Here is an 18,183-nt window from a genome sequence, read left to right as displayed (position 1 = left end):
GTGGGGGCTTGGGCTCAAACCTGAGTCCCAGCCCAGGCTTAGGGTGCTGTGTAGACATACTTCTCTCCTCCCGCAGGGGAGTCAGAGCAGCTAGCCTAAGCCCTTGCCAAAGGTAACCAGCAGCATGTGGGTCTCCCTGACCTTCATATGAGCAATGAGAAAAGGAGCACTTGGGGCATCTTAGAGACTAACAAATTTATTGATCTCTAAGGTGCTACAAGTACTCCTTTTCTTTTTGCGAATACAGACTAACACGGCTGCTACTCTGAAACCGGTCTGTTTATAGGAAGTGAAAGTTTCATGGCTCTTCCTGCACTCACATGGTATTGGGATTGTTTGTGGAAAGTGCCAGGCTGGTGAAAGCTGTGCAAGTATGTCCTGCGCTCATGCAGGGCAAACAGCTTGTGAGTTCCCATGTGAATTGGTGTGCGTGTGACTGCAATCCAGATGTGCCAGGACAGTTCTTAGGGCAAGTCACTATTCCAACATAGGCTCTTTGCAATAATTAATCTGCCGGCACAGCAGGAGATCCTTTCCTCTCACCGGGGGTGTTTCCAGCTGCAGACTTCCAGTGCTGCCAATCACCAGCAATGCCAGCCATCAAAGGGCTAGGAGGAGTCTACAGTCTCTGCAGGAAATCCTGCTACCATGGAAATACCTGCACGATGGGTGTTTCTGAGGAGCAGTGCAGAGGGAAATCGACACGGTGCTGCTGGGCAATGAGAGAGAAGCACGCTGTAGTGGTTAAAGCATAGGGGCCAGGAGACTGGGTTCTGCTCCTGGCCCTGCTGCAGAACTGCTCAGTGCAAGTCACTTCCCCTTGCTGTGCCTCAGTTTCCCCATCAATGAAATGGGGATAATGACCCTTCCCTTCCCCCTTTTGGTGGTGCTGAGGCTGAAGTCATTACTCCTTGGGAGCTTTTTTTTAGTGGACAACACTAGAGAAGGGCAAAGTACTAACTGCTAGTGATAATGACATATTCAAAGCAACCTAAAGGGGTTAGATGCCTAAATCCCATTGACATGAATGGGAATTGGGTGTCCAGACCCTGTAGGCAGCAGCAGCTGGGTGGAAGTGTAACCGGCCATTTGTGTGCATGGCTGCCAGGATTCATGGCACTTACCTCTGCTGAACTATCAAGCCCCTATTGTCTGCCAGTCTCTGGTTCACATGCCAGTCTGTGGTTTTCCTAGCAGGCATGCTGTTTGCAGTTCTCCCTCGGATAACTCTCTAGTGAACACATGTGAATACCATGTGTGGATGCACTGACACATGCTGGCCACAGTCGAGTGATTTAACTCGAGTTAAGTACATTGGAGTAACTATAGTATAGACATAAGAATGGCCACACTGGGTCAGACCAATGGTCCATCTAGCCCAGTATCCTGTCTGCCAACAGTGGTTGGTGCCAGATGCATCAGAGGGAATGAACAGAATAGGGCAATTATCGAGCGATCCATCTCCTGTCGCCCTTACCCAGTTTCTGGCAGTCAGAGGATTAGGGACGCTCAGAGCTTGGTTTTGCACCCCTGACCATCTTGGCTAATAGCCACTGATGGACCCATTCTCCTTGAACATACCTAATTCTTTTTTGAACCCAGTTACAGTTTTGGCCTTCACAGCACCTCCTGGCAACAAGTTCCACAGGTTGGCTCTGCGTTGTGTGAAGAAATACTTCCTTTTGTTTGTTTTAAACCTGCTGCCTATTCATTTAATTAAGGAAATTCTGGTTCTTGTGTTATGTGAAGGGATAAATAACACTTCCCTTATTCACTTTCTCCCTGATTTTATTGATCTCTATCATATCCCAGCTTAGTCGTCTCTTTTCCAAGCTGAAAAGTCCCAGTCTTGTTAATCTCTCCTCATACGGAAGCTGTTCCATACCCCTCATCATTTTTGTTGCCCTTCTCTGTATTTTTTCCAATTCCAAAATAACATTTTTGAGCTGGGGTGACCAGATCTGCACGCAGTATTCAAGGTGGGGGCGTACCATGGATTTATATGGTAGCATTATGATATTGTCCGTTTTATTTTCTAGCCTTTCCTAAGGGTTCCTAACACTGTTCGCTTTTTTGAGTGCCGCTGCACTTTGAGCAGATGTTTTCAGAGAACTCTCCAGAGTGACTTCCTGGAGTGGTAACAGCTAACTTAGATCCCCTCCTTGTGTATGGATAGTTGGGATTCTGTTTCCCAATGTGCATTATTTTTGCATTTATCAATATTGAATTTCATCTGCCACTGTTGCCCACTCACCCAGTTTGGTGCGATCCCTTTGTAACTCTTCACAGTCAGCTTTGGACTTCACTATCTTGAATCATTTTGTATTGTGTGTAAACTTTGCCACCTCACTATTTACCCCCTTTTCCAGATCATTATGAATACGTTGACCAGCACTGGTCCCAGACTAGATCCTTGGGGGAAAACCACTGTTCACTGTGAAAACTGACCATTTATTCCTACCTTTGGTTTCCTGTCTCTTAACCAGTTACTGATCCATGAGAGGACCTGCCCTTTTATCCCATGACTCCTTACTCTGCATAAGAGGCTATGGTGCGGGGCCTTGTCAAAGGCTTGCTGACAGTCCAAGTACACTGTGTCTACTGGATTGCCCTTGTCCATATGCTGGTTGACCCCCTCAAAGAATTCTAACAGCCTATGGCTGTGTCCTCTGTGTCCGTTACACCACGCATATTGTGAAGTGGCTGCATTGGGGCCTTGCCTTGTGATTTGGCTGGTGAGCAGTGGACATGCTGGGCTGGGCACTGCCCTCTCCTCCTTTCGCAACCCTCCTGGAGTGACCTGTGTGGGCAGCCGAACAGCCCTGTACCTCATGGGTCTGGTCGTCGTCTCTCAGGAAGATCTGTTGCTTTTTGGCGATGGTTGTGGTTCTGTAGAAATCCACCAGCTCGTTCAAGGAGTTGAACTTTTCTTCCCAGAGGAAATATTTGCCATTCCTCTCTCGGAGTACCTTGAAATGCTGGACATGCTCCCCGTAGCTGTGGACACATTCAGAGAAGAAGGCTGTTATTCTGAAAGGTGGGTTTTAAAGCAGGGGTGTCACAACTCTCCTCCCAGAACCAGCCTGTAGAAATATTTATCCAGCCCCTCCGACAGGATCTGATTCTGCAGCATCTGAGCTTTTTTTCTGGCCTGTTTGTTGCAAAAGCCAACCCCCTGGTTTATAACAATTGGAGCTGTGGTTCCTGAACACATTCTGAACTCTGCAAGCTAGTCCCTACGGCCTCAATCCCCTGCGTGGACCCCTGCTCAACTTTACATGCACGATGGGACCAGTCGCACACATGACGCTGGGCGTGTGCCCAAGTGTCTGCAGAACGGGGCCCAAGCGTGCAAGCTGACTTACGAACCTGATGGGGAGGAACTGTGGGTTCCAAAACACGGGCTTCACATCACCCACTTGGCGTCCTGTCTGCATTTGACTCTTCTCATCACTTGCACAACGCTAATAATTCATAACCTGCCTTTCACCAGCCCTTTTCATCTGAGGTGTGCCGGGCGCTTGGCACCTGTTAATTAATTACTTAAGCCTTGCAACACCCCTAGGAGTAGAGGAGTATTCTTCTAGCTATTTAATGGATAAGGAAACTGAGGCAGCGTGAACATAAGTGGCTTGCCACGGACTCTCAGTGAGTCAGGAGCAGAGAAGGCAATACAGCCCAGATGTGGTGCCCAGCTGCCTCTGCTGACCATTCCTTCCATTGCAATCTGCTCTGTTTGCAAGGGGAGATATTGGTTCATGCTAACAGAGGAATGGTCAGTATCTACTTCACAGAGGTGCAGACAAGCCCATATTCCTTGTGAACTACAGGACAACAGGTTTGTTTCCCACGCACCCTGGTAGTGGTAAAGCAGAGTGTGGATAAAGATAACACATCAGGATAGGTGTGTTACAAACACATGGATGGTGTTGCTGATAGATAAAAGGGTTGCATCAGCACTTTTATCTCACCCAGCTTGTAATTATTCCTGATGCTTAATTCCTGTTGATTGAGGTTGCAGGCCAATGACGGCTGTGTGAGGTGCTGGGCATGGCAATCTCAGCAAATATTCACTTCCCACTGTTGGCTAGGTCTGCCCAGTGAGATTAAACATGACTGTGGATAAAAGGAGGGGTGTATTCTAAAGTGGCAACATACAGCTTGATTTGCCTGAATTAGGACAAACTTGTTTTTGTTTCAACATGAGACCAGTGTCTGCTCAGGGCTGTATGTGCTGACACAGCTAAGGGGGAATGGAAAACAGGATAATGCGGTGTTGGCTTTATTATGCTGCGAAGGGACACTTGCATTAATACTACTGATGGGTTGATAGATGTTGTTAGCAATAAGTGATCAGAACTGGGCTCTACCTGTCTGTTTACTCTCTGCTGTCCATTAAGGCAGAAAGAAAAGGAGTACTTGTGGCACCTTAGAGACTAACAAATTTATTAGAGCATAAGCTTTCGTGAGCTAGTAGCTCACGAAAGCTTATGCTCTAATAAATTTGTTAGTCTCTAAGGTGCCACAAGTACTCCTTTTCTTTTTGCGAATACAGACTAACACGGCTGCTACTCTGAAACCTGTCATTAAGGCAGAGTTAACGTTGATCGTCAGTGTCTCAGAAGGCCAAGTGGACCTATGCTTAAACCTCTAAAAGCCAGTGAGTAAAGAGTTAAGGTACATACCTAGTGTAAACCCAGAGTAACTCCACTTAAGTCAATGTAAACCAGTGTAACTGAGATCAGAACCTGGGCTCCGGGTCACTTAGGTGTGCAGGAGAAAAAAACCATAAAGAGTTTTATAAATCCAAGCTGACGCCTTGCACTGCCCCAGGACATGAACGGTGCAGTTGATGGAATGCAGGGGTAATATGCTCCCCTGGGTGGTAGGGTGATAGGGTGACCATATTCCCAAAGGGAATTATCTCATTGTGTCCTGGGGCTCCCACCTCTGTCTGTGTCCATCTGTTGTCTCAGACTTAGATTGGAGGCTCTTGGGTCAGGGACTGCCTTTTTGTACTCTTTGTACAGAACCTAGCACAATGGGGGCCTAGTCCACGACTAGCACTCCTTGGAGCAGCCAGTGGCACTGAAGAATTGGAGGGGAAGAAAGGAACGCACCTTCCCAGAAACTATATACAGACTCAGTAGCTGAAAGTCAGAAAAGAACAGCCCTGTTACTCTGCAGGATCTGTGCTGCGGACCAGAACCCTGCCCTGATGTCTAAAGCCCATAAAACAGAATAGCCACCTGGATGCCATGGGCAACACGATGTCTTTTTATGAAATGACTTTCCGTCCCGGGAGGCTGACGTTCCCGGGCAGCTGGGATCACATCTCCCTTTTCAGTCCTGCTGAACGGGGAAGTTTTCGGCCCAGGGGTGTGGAGCTGAGTGTGCCTGGCCCTGCTTACCTTTCCCGTAATGACGGCAGGGCCCAGAGACACAGTCAGAGAGTGGCCTGGATTTGCCATGGAATTAAATACAGGGGTGGTTGGGTGCCTAACTGCCCTTTGTGACTGTAAAAATCTCCACCCTGGATTCTCAGTTACTCCATGAGGCAGGACTAGAGGGCAGGGGTTAAGAGGGCTTTAAGCCACCTTAACGCTGCTGGTATTGTGGGGTGGGTCGGGGCCTTGTGGTAGGTTAGATTGGCTTTGGGGTGGCTCTAACTTGTGCTCGGCTTCCCATGGGCCCTAGGAAGCGGAAAATAGCCATAGTGCAATGTGTATCCGCCGTGGTGCCCCTCGCCTGCCTCCTAAGCTGATGGCCCTGTTGTGGCCCTGTAACTGTTGTGCACCTCTGCGGCGGGGAGGCTTAGGCAGGGGGCTGTAAAGGGGCTTTAGGGTTAGCCCTTCTCAGGGTTAGCATGCCAGATACATGCGGGCGCTAGGGGTCATGGGGCAGGGGAGGCGGGATGATAAACCCAGGGCCTAAAACACTCAGAGACACAGATGCTGTGTGCTCAGAACTCCTATGGGCTCCAGCTACGCCTGTGGGTGTCCAGCACCCCTGAAAATCCAGCTCCAAATCCTTTATCCCTTGATTGTTAGCGCTGCAGTGGGACAAAGCAAAGCCCTGGCTCGGAACACCCGAACTGCTGGGACATCTGGATCCGGAGCCAACCAAATGCATCCGATGAAGTGAGCTGTAGCTCACGAAAGCTTATGCTCTAATAAATTTGTTAGTCTCTAAGGTGCCACCGGTACTCCTTTTCTTTTTCTCTAATCTTAAAGCAGGCTGTGAAATCCCTCCCTCTTGTTTATCCTGGCTTTGTTTCAGGGGGATATAAAATCTCCCCCAGATTTCGTCAGCATTGTCCCCAGGGACCAGGGCAGGCTGAACCCTGGAATAACAAGGCTGGTGATTGAGCGGTGACAATTAGAACAGGAAGAGGCTTGGCGGGTCTGGGCATGCTGTGGGAAATGCTGGAGGCCAGTTGTAAGGAAGGGGCAGCAAACAGTTAACAGCTGCCTGAGCCGGGAGTTGCTGCAGGTATTCAGCACAACAGGGGAGTGGCATGAGCAGGGTCAGTATAAATAGGAAGCAGGGGGGAGGGCAGGCTGGCCTGGCTGAGTTGGGATGGGTGGAGTTGGCTGCGGAAGGGCTAGTGTGACATGTTGTGTTGTTGAGGTTACAATACTGTGAGCGAAGGAAATGTTAAAACCCAGAGACCCATATGGCAAAATCCTTCCTCAGGGAGAGCAAGAGATATGTCAAAGCTACTTTAAATGCAATGCAGGACAAAGGAATTGTAACAAAGCCATGTTCTCTGCAGACACAATTACTCAATATATTAGGTGCACACACACAGAGCTGGGTCTAGAGCCGTGGTTCTCAACCAGGGGTCCGGGACCTCTTTGGGGGGCTGCAAGCAGGTGTGGGGGGTCCGCCAAGCAGGGCCAGCATTAGACTCGCTGGGGCCCAGGACAGAACGCCGAAGCCCCACTGCAGGGAGCTGAAGCCCGGGGCTCTAGGCCCCACCACCTGGGGCTGAAGCCAAAGCCTGAGCAATGTAGCTTCGCGGGGCCCCCAAGCAATTGCCCGGCTTGCTGCCCCCTAACGGCGGCCCTCGCTTTTATATGCAGAAAACCAGTTGTTGTGGCACAAGGGGCCCGTGGAGTTTTTATAGCTTGTTGGGGTGGGGGCCTCGGAAAGAAAAAGGTTGAGAACCTCTTGTCTAGAGCCAGATCGTTCAATTGCAAAATCCAGGCTGCTGCTGCCTGAGCTGAAGGAGCACTCCTCTACTGGCATCATTTATCCTCTGTGGGTGAGGCCACTAGAAGGCGAGAGCACTCACACACACAAAGCCAGCCACCAAGTGACTGAACCTCTCTCCAGATGTGTGAGTCATAGGAAGTGAGCGACGGACCAGCTGTGCAGGGCTAGCTGAGGAGAGCATTCGCCCTGGGTGCCTTCCCGTAGTGGCTGATGGCTGCTTACAGAGAGCTGACTCCTAAGGGACGTTGGGTAAGTCGGGAGACAAATTAGAAAGCCACGAGGAGCTGTGTGAGTCTATCTGCTAGAGCCAGAAATGGAAACAGCGAGAGGTTAGCGTTTGGGTTCGTGAAATGGAGACGCCCCACGTGCAAGGTGGAGATTAAGGGAGAAAGCCAGGCCTCAGCATTCGCTAGCCACCGATGTTAAGTGCTGTAACTCAGACCCAGCCAGAGATTCCTGCCGCATCCCACAAGGCTGACGAGACAGCAAGAAGCCAAGATTGAAACCCCAACAGCTACTCTACTTGGCTGGGTCACTCTTGCTTCCTAAGGGTTGGGCTGTTCCACATGAGCCACTGGGGTTTAATTGGATGGGCCCTGGGGAGTATCAGGAAGATTTATGAATGGGGATGGTGGGCTTGGTCCTGGCCGGGACTCACTGAATTCCAACTGGGGCATGGGAACAGATCCGGGTGTTTGTCTCATGCCCCCTGCCCAAGGGTCTCAAAATGCTTTGTGAGCAGCAAACTGAGCTTCGATGGACTGTTCTGTATAAAAGTCAGCTGGGTCCAGTTAAGTCTCCTCTGCTGTGAATCCTGGACCCCTCTGCATGACTGGTGTCCCCGCTGCTGACGCACCCGGCGCCGCTCAGCCTCTTGTGCCAATAGACCCACGTTCCCGCCCAGCAATGCCAGAAGGGCTGGTGGGGAGTTGAAAGAGGCAGCAGGGAAAGGTGTTCACTGTCCCATTACAAAAACCTGGTGTGTAGCGCATGGAGGAAAGGCTCCTGTTTCTACCCCAGAGTCCCCCCAGCCCTTCCCCAGAATGAAGGAGCCTGCCATGTGTCAGTACTTTCCAAAGCAAGTGGGAGAGGCAGCCTCTCCACAGCCCTGCGCTGAGCACTAGGGCCTGGGAGCAGAGCAGAGGGGATCAAAGTAGAGAACCTGGACCTGAGTGACTCATTAACAGGAGAACATAAGAACGGCCACACTGGGTCAGACCAATGGTTCAGCTAGCCCAGTATCCTGTCTTCCAAAAGTGGCCAATGCCAGATGCTTCAGAGGGAGAGAACAGAACTGGACAATTATCAAGTGATCCATCCCCTGTCGTCCACTAACAGCTTCTGGAAGTCAGAGGTTTAGGGTCTCCCAGAGCATGGGGTTGAGTCCCTCACCATCTTGGCTAATAGCTACTGATGGATCTATTTTCCGGGAACTTATCTAATTCTATTTTTAACCCAATGTACACATTCCCCTGGCAATGAGTTCCACAGGTCGACTGTGTGAAGAAGGGCTTCCTTATGTTTGTTTTAAACCTGCTGCCTGTTAATTTCACTGGTTCCTGTGTTATGTGAAAGGTTAATAACACTTCCCTATTCACTTTCTTCGCACCAGTCATGATCTCATAGACCTCTAGCATATCCTCCCTTTGTTGTCTCTTTTCTAAAGTGAACAGCCCAGCCTTTTGAACCTCTTCTCAGATGGAAGCTGTTCCACACTCCTCCTCATTTTTTATTCCATTCTCTGTACTTTTTCCAATTCTAATGTATCTCTTTTGACATAGGGCGACCAGAACTGTATTCAAGGTGTGGGCACAGCATGGATTTAAATAGTGGCATTATGGAATTTGCATGGTACTGAAGTTAGGATTACTGGCTTGTAATTGCTAGGATCGCCTCTAGAGTCTTTTTTGAAAAAAAAATCAGCATCACGTTAGCTATTTGCCTGTCATCTGGTGCAGAGGCTGATTTAAGTTATAGGTTACATATCACAGTTAATAGTCGGGCTATTTCATGTTTGAGTTCCTTCAGAACGCTTGGGGGAATACCATCTGGTCCTGGTGATTTCTTACAGTTTAATTTATCTATTTATCCCAAAATCTCCTGTATTGACACCTCAATTTGGGACAGTTCCTCAATTTTGTCACCTACAAAGAATGGCTCAGGTGTGGGAAACTCCCTCACATCCTTTGCAATGAAGACTGATGCAAAGAATTCATTTCGCTTCTCCAGAATGACCTTGTTGTCTTTGAACGCTCCTTTAGCACCTCAATTGCCCAGTGGCCATGATGCAACTCCTGCCCATTCTCCACTTACACTCTGTCACTTCTTTCCTCTGCTCTTGAGATTAGGGGATGGACACGTAGAGGGTTTGAGACGTCTGTTCGGGATGGAGGGCTATACCTAGTGCTTCTCTCAAATCCCTATGTACCGCCTGGAGTGCAACAACCATGCCTGCTGCATACAGGGCTGCAACATGAAGGATGGGCTTTTCCAAAGCCTTTGTGTTGGCCTAACCCTGCTCTTACTGAAGACAATGGGAATTTTACCCTTAACTTCCATAGGTTTAGAGTTGGGCTAATGCTGACAGCTGTCAAAAATCCCAGGGACCATGCCAGCCAGGCTGGAGTTTGCTGATGCAATCAGAGTTGTCCTGGGCAGATCCCTCTGTGATGCTGAGAGGTGTTGTAGACTGTCTAGTCATCTTCTTTCCGGCAGTGGAAAACATATGTGAACTGATCAGATAACAGCCTCTGTGGGCCAGGTGTGAGCTCTACGCTCTCTTACTAGCTACCAGGAACCATTTCCCTTCTTGATCAACACTTTTTTTTTTTAAAATGGGGGTGGATGGTCATGAGAGAGCAAAACATCAGAGTACTTCCTAGCAGCGTCTCCGCCAGATGGCCGCCCAACGGAGCTGCGCATAAATACCCTTAAAGAAGGGGTACCCCTAAAGAAGCAGGCTGGGACAACGGCATGATCCAAAGCGTTTGGGAAGCATTGCAAGTATCAATCCAAGCAGCTGCACACAGCTGCCTAGAGGAACAGGACATACTTGGTATCCTGGCATGGTCTGACAGTGTCATTCAGGGGGCATGCAGCTCTCTATAGGGAAATAAAAAGACAGTATCCCTGCCCCAAGAAGTGAATCATCTAAATCAGACACAGCGCAGCCAGGGCAGAGACTAAACGAGGGTGTGTGTGTGGATCTGGGAAGGGTGGGGGAGTTCATGCCATAAGCATATTATATTGTAATGCCTGCAACCCAGGCAAGTTCCTGTTCTGTTTTCAGCTCCTATAGTAATATAATTAATTGTTAGGTGCTGACAACGTGCATGACACAAACCAGACAGCCTCAGCCCCAAAGATCTTGCAGTCTATGTCCACAAGTCTCCAGGGAGACATGATGCCCTGGGGAAGCCAGGACTATGGTTTGTTTATTATTAATATCATTGCTGTGAGTGAATGGAGGGCAGGCTGGAATGGAGAACGTGTTCCCAGCGGAGCGGATCAAAGAGGGGCCAGATGCAGAAGAAGTTGTGGGGGAGCTGGAGGAAATGGGGAATTGATGTTGGTGAATAAAGGAAACGTGTGTGGGGGAGTGACGTAATAAGAGATTGTGTTGGGAGATGTAGAGTGAAGCCTCACCTGATTTAAATTGGGTGGCTCCATTGAAGACCACCTACATTGAGCTACACCAGCGAAGGAACTGGTCCATAAGATGCAGGGGGTGAGAACACTGCTGTGAGGTCAGAATCTTGAGGTTCCTCGTGAGTCGAGGGATCTGCCTGCATGACTCAGATTGCAAGGTAGAGACCAACTTTTGAACTTGCCAACCCCACACTAGCACAGTTAGAAACCTCAAACTTGTCTTGTTCTGTAGCTCTCTTGAGATCTAAACATCAGGCCAGTTTTGAAGTAAATCAATTTGGAAGTTTTAAAGTGGTCAAAATTTAAAGTTTAAATTAGATATGTTCACATCCCAAGTGCTTTACCTTATGAACATTGGCGCAAACAAAATTAATGAAGACAGAAATTTTAAACTTGTCTGGGTTTTCACTGATAAAACAACCCCTCAGGCATTTTTTCACATTACATTAAAAAAAAAACAGAAAAAACCCTGATTTTTTTTTCTATAATGAATTTTCCCTCTTTGTTTTCTTATTAATTTTTTTGTGGGTGTCTGCTCTGAGTTGATTACTGGAAAGTGAAACAGGGAGGGGGAGTTGTATAATGCGGTATTACAGCTAATAGCTTTGTGTGTGCTAATTAAGAAATAATTGAAAAGGAGAATAGTGATTAAAAAGCAGACCAAACTCTTGCAACATAACTAAAGCTGCTAGGCCTTTACCTCTTGCTGAGTCCTAACTGTGTGTGAACAATGACGGGCTCCCAGTGCCTGCCAGGCTCTGGGCTCGGTGAGGCCCTGGTGGCATGCTGCTCCATGCCAGGCTGCCATGGCATACAGATCCCTTCCCGCAGTCACTCACTTTCCACTGGACTTCGGGACAGAGAGAGCAAACCAGCTCCGTTGTCTCCGGGCAGTGTGCCTCTTTATGGAGGAGCAGAGTTGGTGACAGATGTGGGGGTGGGTCTAATCCTCTCCCCGCTCCACTTATACCCCCACGGTGCTACTGACACCTTCTGCCCCAGCACCTGGTGGGTGGCTGGTCCCCTCTGCCGGGAGGCTGGAACATGCAGTGGCCTCTCGGGGTGTTCTCTGGAATATCAGTTTGACTTCTTCTTGCCTTCCCTCCAGGCCATCTTCTCTGGGTAGGGGAGCTGCTGAGGGTCACCAGACCTTGAGCACCTCCTCTGGCTTCTCAGTGATGCTCCCAAAATAGTAACATTGCAGAATTCCAATCACTCGGAAGGGGGATCCTGGCAAAGAGCCAGAGGCAGGTGACAAAGGATTCCCCGTCGGAGAGGTGCAGGTATTGTAGCACCGGCTGCTTTTGATGCACAGAATGCAGGACCTGACACTGCAAGTCACCCCATGGATTTCCAGGGGAGCTAGTTAACCTGCGGGAGGGTGGCCCAACCAGGCCCCATGGATTTCCAGCCTGATTCTCGTCTCATGTCAATTTTACACTGGTGCCCCTCCATTGACTTGGCTGGAGTTATTCCTGATTTACTCCAGAGGGAGAGGAGAGTCAGGTTCATTGACTGCCAACTATCTGGGATCCCAGCCATGGCATTTGGTTCACCATGGATGTTTGCAGCCTGGAAGAGTATCGGAGAAGGTCAGGCTGGATTCCAAGAGAGGAGCTCTCTCTGCCCATGGCGGATGACAGACAACCCTGACAGATGTTTCATGGACACTTGACGGCTTCTGCCTCCATGGAATTTGAATCTGGGTGGGCACAGCGAGGGGCAAGGTGAGTTGATGGCACAAGTGGGAACACACCCCATGTTCTCAGGTATAAGGGCTGCTTATAGTAGGACCTTTGCTCAGATCATTTGTTAATTGGAGTCCCTGGGCAATTAGCCCGCTGGCTGGGTCTCCCTAATTTCTAGATAGATGGTCGATGGTGCGTTCTGTGCTCCTGGCTTTTGGGAAGCGCATCTCTGTTGGCCTAAAGCATTTGGAAGGCATTGAGATAAATGGTGCTGGGAGCTCGTAATGAATGCGCAATCATCACTATAATAACACATTAGCAGTGCTGATATAGGCTGTGGCTTTGGGTGAGCCTTACCCAGAATGCACACAGAACTGATCTCAGTGTTTTGTTAGTTACCTGGCTGGCTTTCCACCGCCGGTCGAGCGAGAAGGCCTCCTCTGTCAACTCCCCATGTCAGCAGCGTTCCCCCTAGATTTCAGCAGGGGGCATGCATGCATGTTCTGAAAAACCTTTGGGCCCCTGAGTAAATTAGAAATGCCCCCAGGCCTGAGTGGTGAAGAATGAGGCTGGTTTAGCCGGGGGCTGATCTGGGGAAATGAAGAACATGCTAGAAAGGCAGCGATTCCAACAAGGGGCCACACTGTTAAAAGAGAAAAAATCCTTGAGCCTTTTCTTCCTGGTCCTAATTTCCCCAAACACCTTTTTAGCAGTTCCTAAAATTAAACTGGTTTCAGAGTAGCAGCCGTGTTAGTCTGTATTTGCAAAAAGAAAAGGAGTACTTGTGGCACCTTAGAGACTAACAAATTTATTAGAGCATAAGCTTTCGTGAGCTACAGCTCACTTCATGTGAGCTGTAGCTCACGAAAGCTTATGCTCTAATAAATTTGTTAGTCTCTAAGGTGCCACAAGTACTCCTTTTCTTTTTTTAAAATTAAACTGTAAACCCCGATCCTACAACTGGATTAGGGTGGGCAGATCCCTGCCCCCAGAGCAGATTCCACTGGCTGTCGGTATATGGCCCTGGTTCGACAAGCTGATACAAAGCATGGCAGTTCCTTGGAAAGTCAATTGCAGCCCAGGGATGGAGGCTAGTTTGAATGAAGGCAGTTAGAACCCAGACTGAGAGACTCTTCAGAGGAGCAGACGCGTGCTGAGAGTGCATAGGGGAAGCTGGGTTGATTATTCCAGGGATAATAGCAACGTGTCTGCTACATGAGAGTGGAATGCATTGAACTAATTAGTGAATTCTCTCCCACCGAGCAGCTTGCAGTGTGTTTCCTGCATGTTACAGCAGGAGAGATTAAACCAGCCGGACCAGCTGCCCAGTTAGCTAACCAGGTGCCTTTCCCGTGGCCAGGTTGATGGGACCTGTGCTCTAATTTGTTTCTAGCAGCAGAGTTCAGTGGACTCCTTGTGGGGGGGGGTCTCCCTTGGGGTGGAATTTCACACCTGATTGCATTATTCAATACTAATCCTTAGCACTGATGTAGCATTTGTCTGGAGATCTCAAGCTGCTGTACAAAGGAGGAGAAAGTATCATGCTCCCCATTTTACAGATGGGGAAACTGAGGCACGTGGAGGGGAAGAGCTGTCAGTGCTCACGGCAAGCCCTGGAGTCCCTCGGCAATTAGTCCGCTGGCTGTGTCTCCATCATTTCTGGGTAGACTGTCAGTGGTGAATTCTGTGCTCCTTGTTTTTGGGAAACATCTCTGTTGGCCTAAAGCATTTGTAAGTGCTTTTGCGAAATAAAAATGGAAAAGCAAAACCAGCAGGGAAGTTGGTGCCATCTTTTTGTTCTGTGTTTGTACAGCACCGAACGCAGTGTGGTCCTGATCTGTGATTGAGGCTCCTAGACTCTGCCATAAATAATGCAACTAAAAATAGGATCTTGGCTTATGAGACCAGCTGTAGGAATGGCTGGGTGCAGTTTTGTGGCCTGCGCTGTACAAGGCGTTGCTTTGGATGATCACGATGGTCCTTTCTGGCCTGGAAATCAAGAATTCACGAATACATCTTCCAGTCGGCAGTATAAGAGAATTCCCCTTGGTTGCAATGGGCTCCCCCTGTTACTTTCCCTGCCGCCCCTGCCTGCCACTGAGCGTTAATGCTGGAGTAAATCATCTGCCGTATCTCTCCGATCTTGAGCAACAAGCAGAGCAGCTGCAGAATCAGGCGTGTTCGGTTGGAGCTCTCTCCCCCCAATCCCTGCCTCAGGATGGGGGTTTGTTGATCCCTCATCGGGGCTTCTTCCTTCAAAAACAGCCACCTGGTTCAAATACTTTCAGGCTGTTCAGCTGGACTGAAATTTGCTGGTGAGCAGGGGCAGCTGCATGGAACTGGCTCCTCTGGCTTTGAGGCATCCAGTGGCTGGCTGGCATGTGACCGAACAGCTAGATCAGCTCCTGGGATAGCAAAACAACAATCCCCATGGGAGATAGTGGTTTGGAGCCAGCAGCTTACAAAGCTTTACAAAGGCACCGCTGACGAGCTGCTTTGCCAAATGATTTAGTGGGCCTGATTTTTCCACCCTGTGCTTTTGGGCCTAGTTCTGAGGGCCCCCAGTGGGAAACATGCAGAGGCAGGGGCAGGGCTGTGCTTTTGCAAAATCAGCGGCAGTGCGGCCTAGTGACCTGGAAGACCTGGTTTCAGTTCCTCGCTCTGCCACTGGCCTGCGCCGTGAGCTTGGGCAAGACTTGGCCCCATGCCGTGCCTCAGTTTCCCCATCTGTAAAATGGGGATAACGAGACTTTGTGAGGTAGCTGGAGATCGACCGATGAGCAGTGCTAGGTCAGAGCTGGGGATTATTGTTATTAAAACAGCTCAACCTAAAATTCATGAGTGTCGCCCTGAAGGCAGGATAGCCTGTAGCGTAGGGCAGGCTGAGAAAATCTCTGTGTGCTCCTTATAATGGACATGGACAAGCCATTCCCCCAGAGTCCAGCCCTGGGGTGGCTGAGCTGTCACAGGGTCCTGTTTGATCGCCGTTGTTCAGCGACTGTTATTTGTAAGGCCAAAGATTCCACTGGGATTTCCGATCGCAGCAAAGGAGAGGCGTCCCCGACAGCTGTGATCCAAAGCGAGCTAGCTGGGGGAACCGGAGCCAGCCCAACACTGTGGCAGCCAAGCAAAGAGCTGATTCACCCCGCTGCGATGGGGATTCCACAAGCTCCCTTGGGCGCTTGGTCAATACGCCTTAGGCATGAATAAGGATGTAGGTAACAGGGGGACCACGGGCCAGTGGCAGGATGCTTGGGCTGGGGGTCCCAGTTTTGCGTTATCTTGGGCAAGTCCCTTCCTAGCTGTTTCCCTTCCCACCTGCTGTCTGCTTATACAGTAAACCACATGGGCTGTGCTGTGTTTATCCAGCCGGGAATCAAACAGTGGGGTCGGGGAGGAGGTGAAGAAGGGACGTTAACAAAGCACTTGGGGGCTAAACTCACTCTGGTCCCATCCCAGAGTCTTTCCACTGACTCCTCTGGGCTTTGGATCAGGCCCCTGGTGTGTGACCTGGGCACTCCCCCGGGCTGAGATCTGGGATCCTCACAAGCAGCTTCACCAGATTTAAATCCTGCCCTGTCGGGGTGGGACAGAGCTTGCCTCAGCCAGACATCACTCCAGTTGTGTTTTACAAACAGGACCAACGTTCTGCTATAAGGGGCTGTAATCAGCATGCAGGAGCCAGAACTTGCCCAGGAACTGGACCTAGACTGTGGAACTCACTGCCACAAGAGACGAGAACTGCCACTGCCCTCGCCACTGTCGAAGAGGATGCTAAACTCATTTCTGACATGCCTCCCGCAATGCACATAAAAAAACAAACAAACAAAAACCCTGTCAACTAATCACTCTCTTTCTCCTGGAGGCTGGGAAGGCCGAAAGAAAGGGGTTAGAATCATAGAAATCAGACCATCGTTTGCTGTTATTTCTCCATTGAAATATTTAGAGGGCACTTAGGGACTGTGGTGGTAGCACCAGATAAACAGATAGATAATAGGTATGTCTAGGGATGGACAGATCACTGAGAGTTCATTCCCTTTCCAACCCATCTTACTGGTAAATGGATTCAAACATTTATACTCCTTTGAAATAAATGTCCCAGAACAGATGGAGGAAGAGAGGGGGGTTGGAGAAGGCGCAAGGGCACTTGCAAAGATCTGCTTTCTTGTGGTCCCCCAATTGCACATGCAGCCCGGGCAGGTTTGCAGAGCTGGGCTGGTGCTGTAGGCAATACCAGCGCCGCAGCGCCTGGGAGCAATTGCTTTCGTTACCAGCAAGAGCCTCCTTAAACGCTTAATTAAAGATCCGCGGCAGAAGACACTGCCTGGCTGGAAAGCACCCAGATCGGCCTGGTGAACGCCCAAGCCAGGATGAACAGTGAACTGAGACCCAAGTGGTCCATGAACCAGGCAGGGGTGTGGGAGACTGGGCATTTAGCTTACCTTAAACTGGAAGGGGCAGAGACTCTGATTATGTGGTGTTTGTACAGCACCCAGCACAGTGGGGCTCTGATCTGCCTGGGGCTGTCATTTTCAAGGCTGACGAGTCCAGCTTCATCCTCTGGAGACATTTGCAGAGCCATTGCACGTCCGAGCCTGGAGTGACAGGCAAGGCACGCAGGGTGACCGACTTTCTCCAGGGATTGGTGCCCAGTTCTTTTGCTGCAGCTCTTTGCGAGGTGTGCTATTGGTGCCCTGCTCTGGGAGCTACCGGCCGGCGCACAGCTGCCTTGCATGGTTCTAGCTGGCATGCAGAGTTGTGTTGGTGCAGAGATAAGATCTGACCACATGTGGCAGATGGTTTCGTACCCCCCTGCTGGTGCCGGGGCGTGCGTGGGAGGATCTGGGGCTGGAGAAAGGCCCGCAGCGAGGGAGGGGACAGGTTTGCAGAGCAAAAAATAAACACACCGAAACCGAGGGCTGGGCCAAATGGTGTGAGATCAAGTGAGAAGCAGCCCACACCTTCCCTCTGAGTGGGAACTGACCTGTCCTGGCTCCCAGTCCCCTGCTCCTACCACTCAGCCACACTGCTTAGTTGCGAGACAGTCCCCCATGCACCCCGGCTCCCTGCAGGGGATGCTTTACAGCCCCCACGCCCACCACAGGGCCTCTGAGCCTGCAGGAGAGCAACAGCTGAACTGGTTTCAGTCTGGCTAAGATCTGCGGCAATAGGGCACCTGCTCCCCCCGGGTGTTGGCCAGAGCCCCCAAGGGGAGGGGGGTATCATTAACGCCCAATGAAGCAAGAAACACTCTGCTCCCGGCTCCTGGGCCACTGAGGGGCAGGGGCGATGGATGAGCGCCACCATGTGGCTCCTCTCAGCCACTGCAAGTGGGTGAGCTGGCTGGCTCTGGAGTGGGGGAAGAGAAGGCTCTCTGTAAGGAACCAGAAAGCCAGTGTGTGGTTTCAATGGGCCTGTCGGTCATGTGAGAACAAGCCGGGGTGCTTGCTGCACCAGCTGTCCGGTGTGTCTCAGGCAGGGTGACAGCCTCATGCTGCAGGGCACAGGGACAGGAAGAATTCGTCCCCCTCCCGCTTCCCACCGCGTTGTGCAATGAGCTAGCTGCTGTGCTGAGTTATGGAGGTGCTGGAAGCAGGATGCCTCAACTAGCTGAACCACTGGCTGGCTC

At 50.2% G+C, this 18,183-nt stretch overlaps 1 protein-coding gene across 2 annotated transcripts in view; it reads right to left on the bottom strand.

The window, feature by feature from the left end:
- LOC119862958 (GRB2 related adaptor protein) overlaps positions 1 to 18,183 on the bottom strand; it is a 41,199-nt gene that overhangs the window by 4,270 nt on the left and 18,746 nt on the right. Inside the window, exon 4 of one of the 2 annotated variants that reach the window (XM_043493575.1) lies at positions 2,721 to 2,997. In XM_043493575.1, coding sequence (XP_043349510.1) covers positions 2,721 to 2,997 — 277 coding nt within the window. The remainder of the gene's footprint in view (positions 1 to 2,720; positions 2,998 to 18,183) is intronic. The other variant, XM_038420521.2, reaches the window with a different exon arrangement.

The sequence above is a fragment of the Dermochelys coriacea genome, chromosome 10, assembly GCF_009764565.3.
Source record: "Dermochelys coriacea isolate rDerCor1 chromosome 10, rDerCor1.pri.v4, whole genome shotgun sequence".
In the NCBI taxonomy this organism is placed as follows: Eukaryota; Metazoa; Chordata; order Testudines; family Dermochelyidae; genus Dermochelys; species Dermochelys coriacea.
The sequence above is the reverse complement of the archived record's forward strand: the minus strand, read 5'-3'. Positions and strand labels throughout refer to the sequence as shown.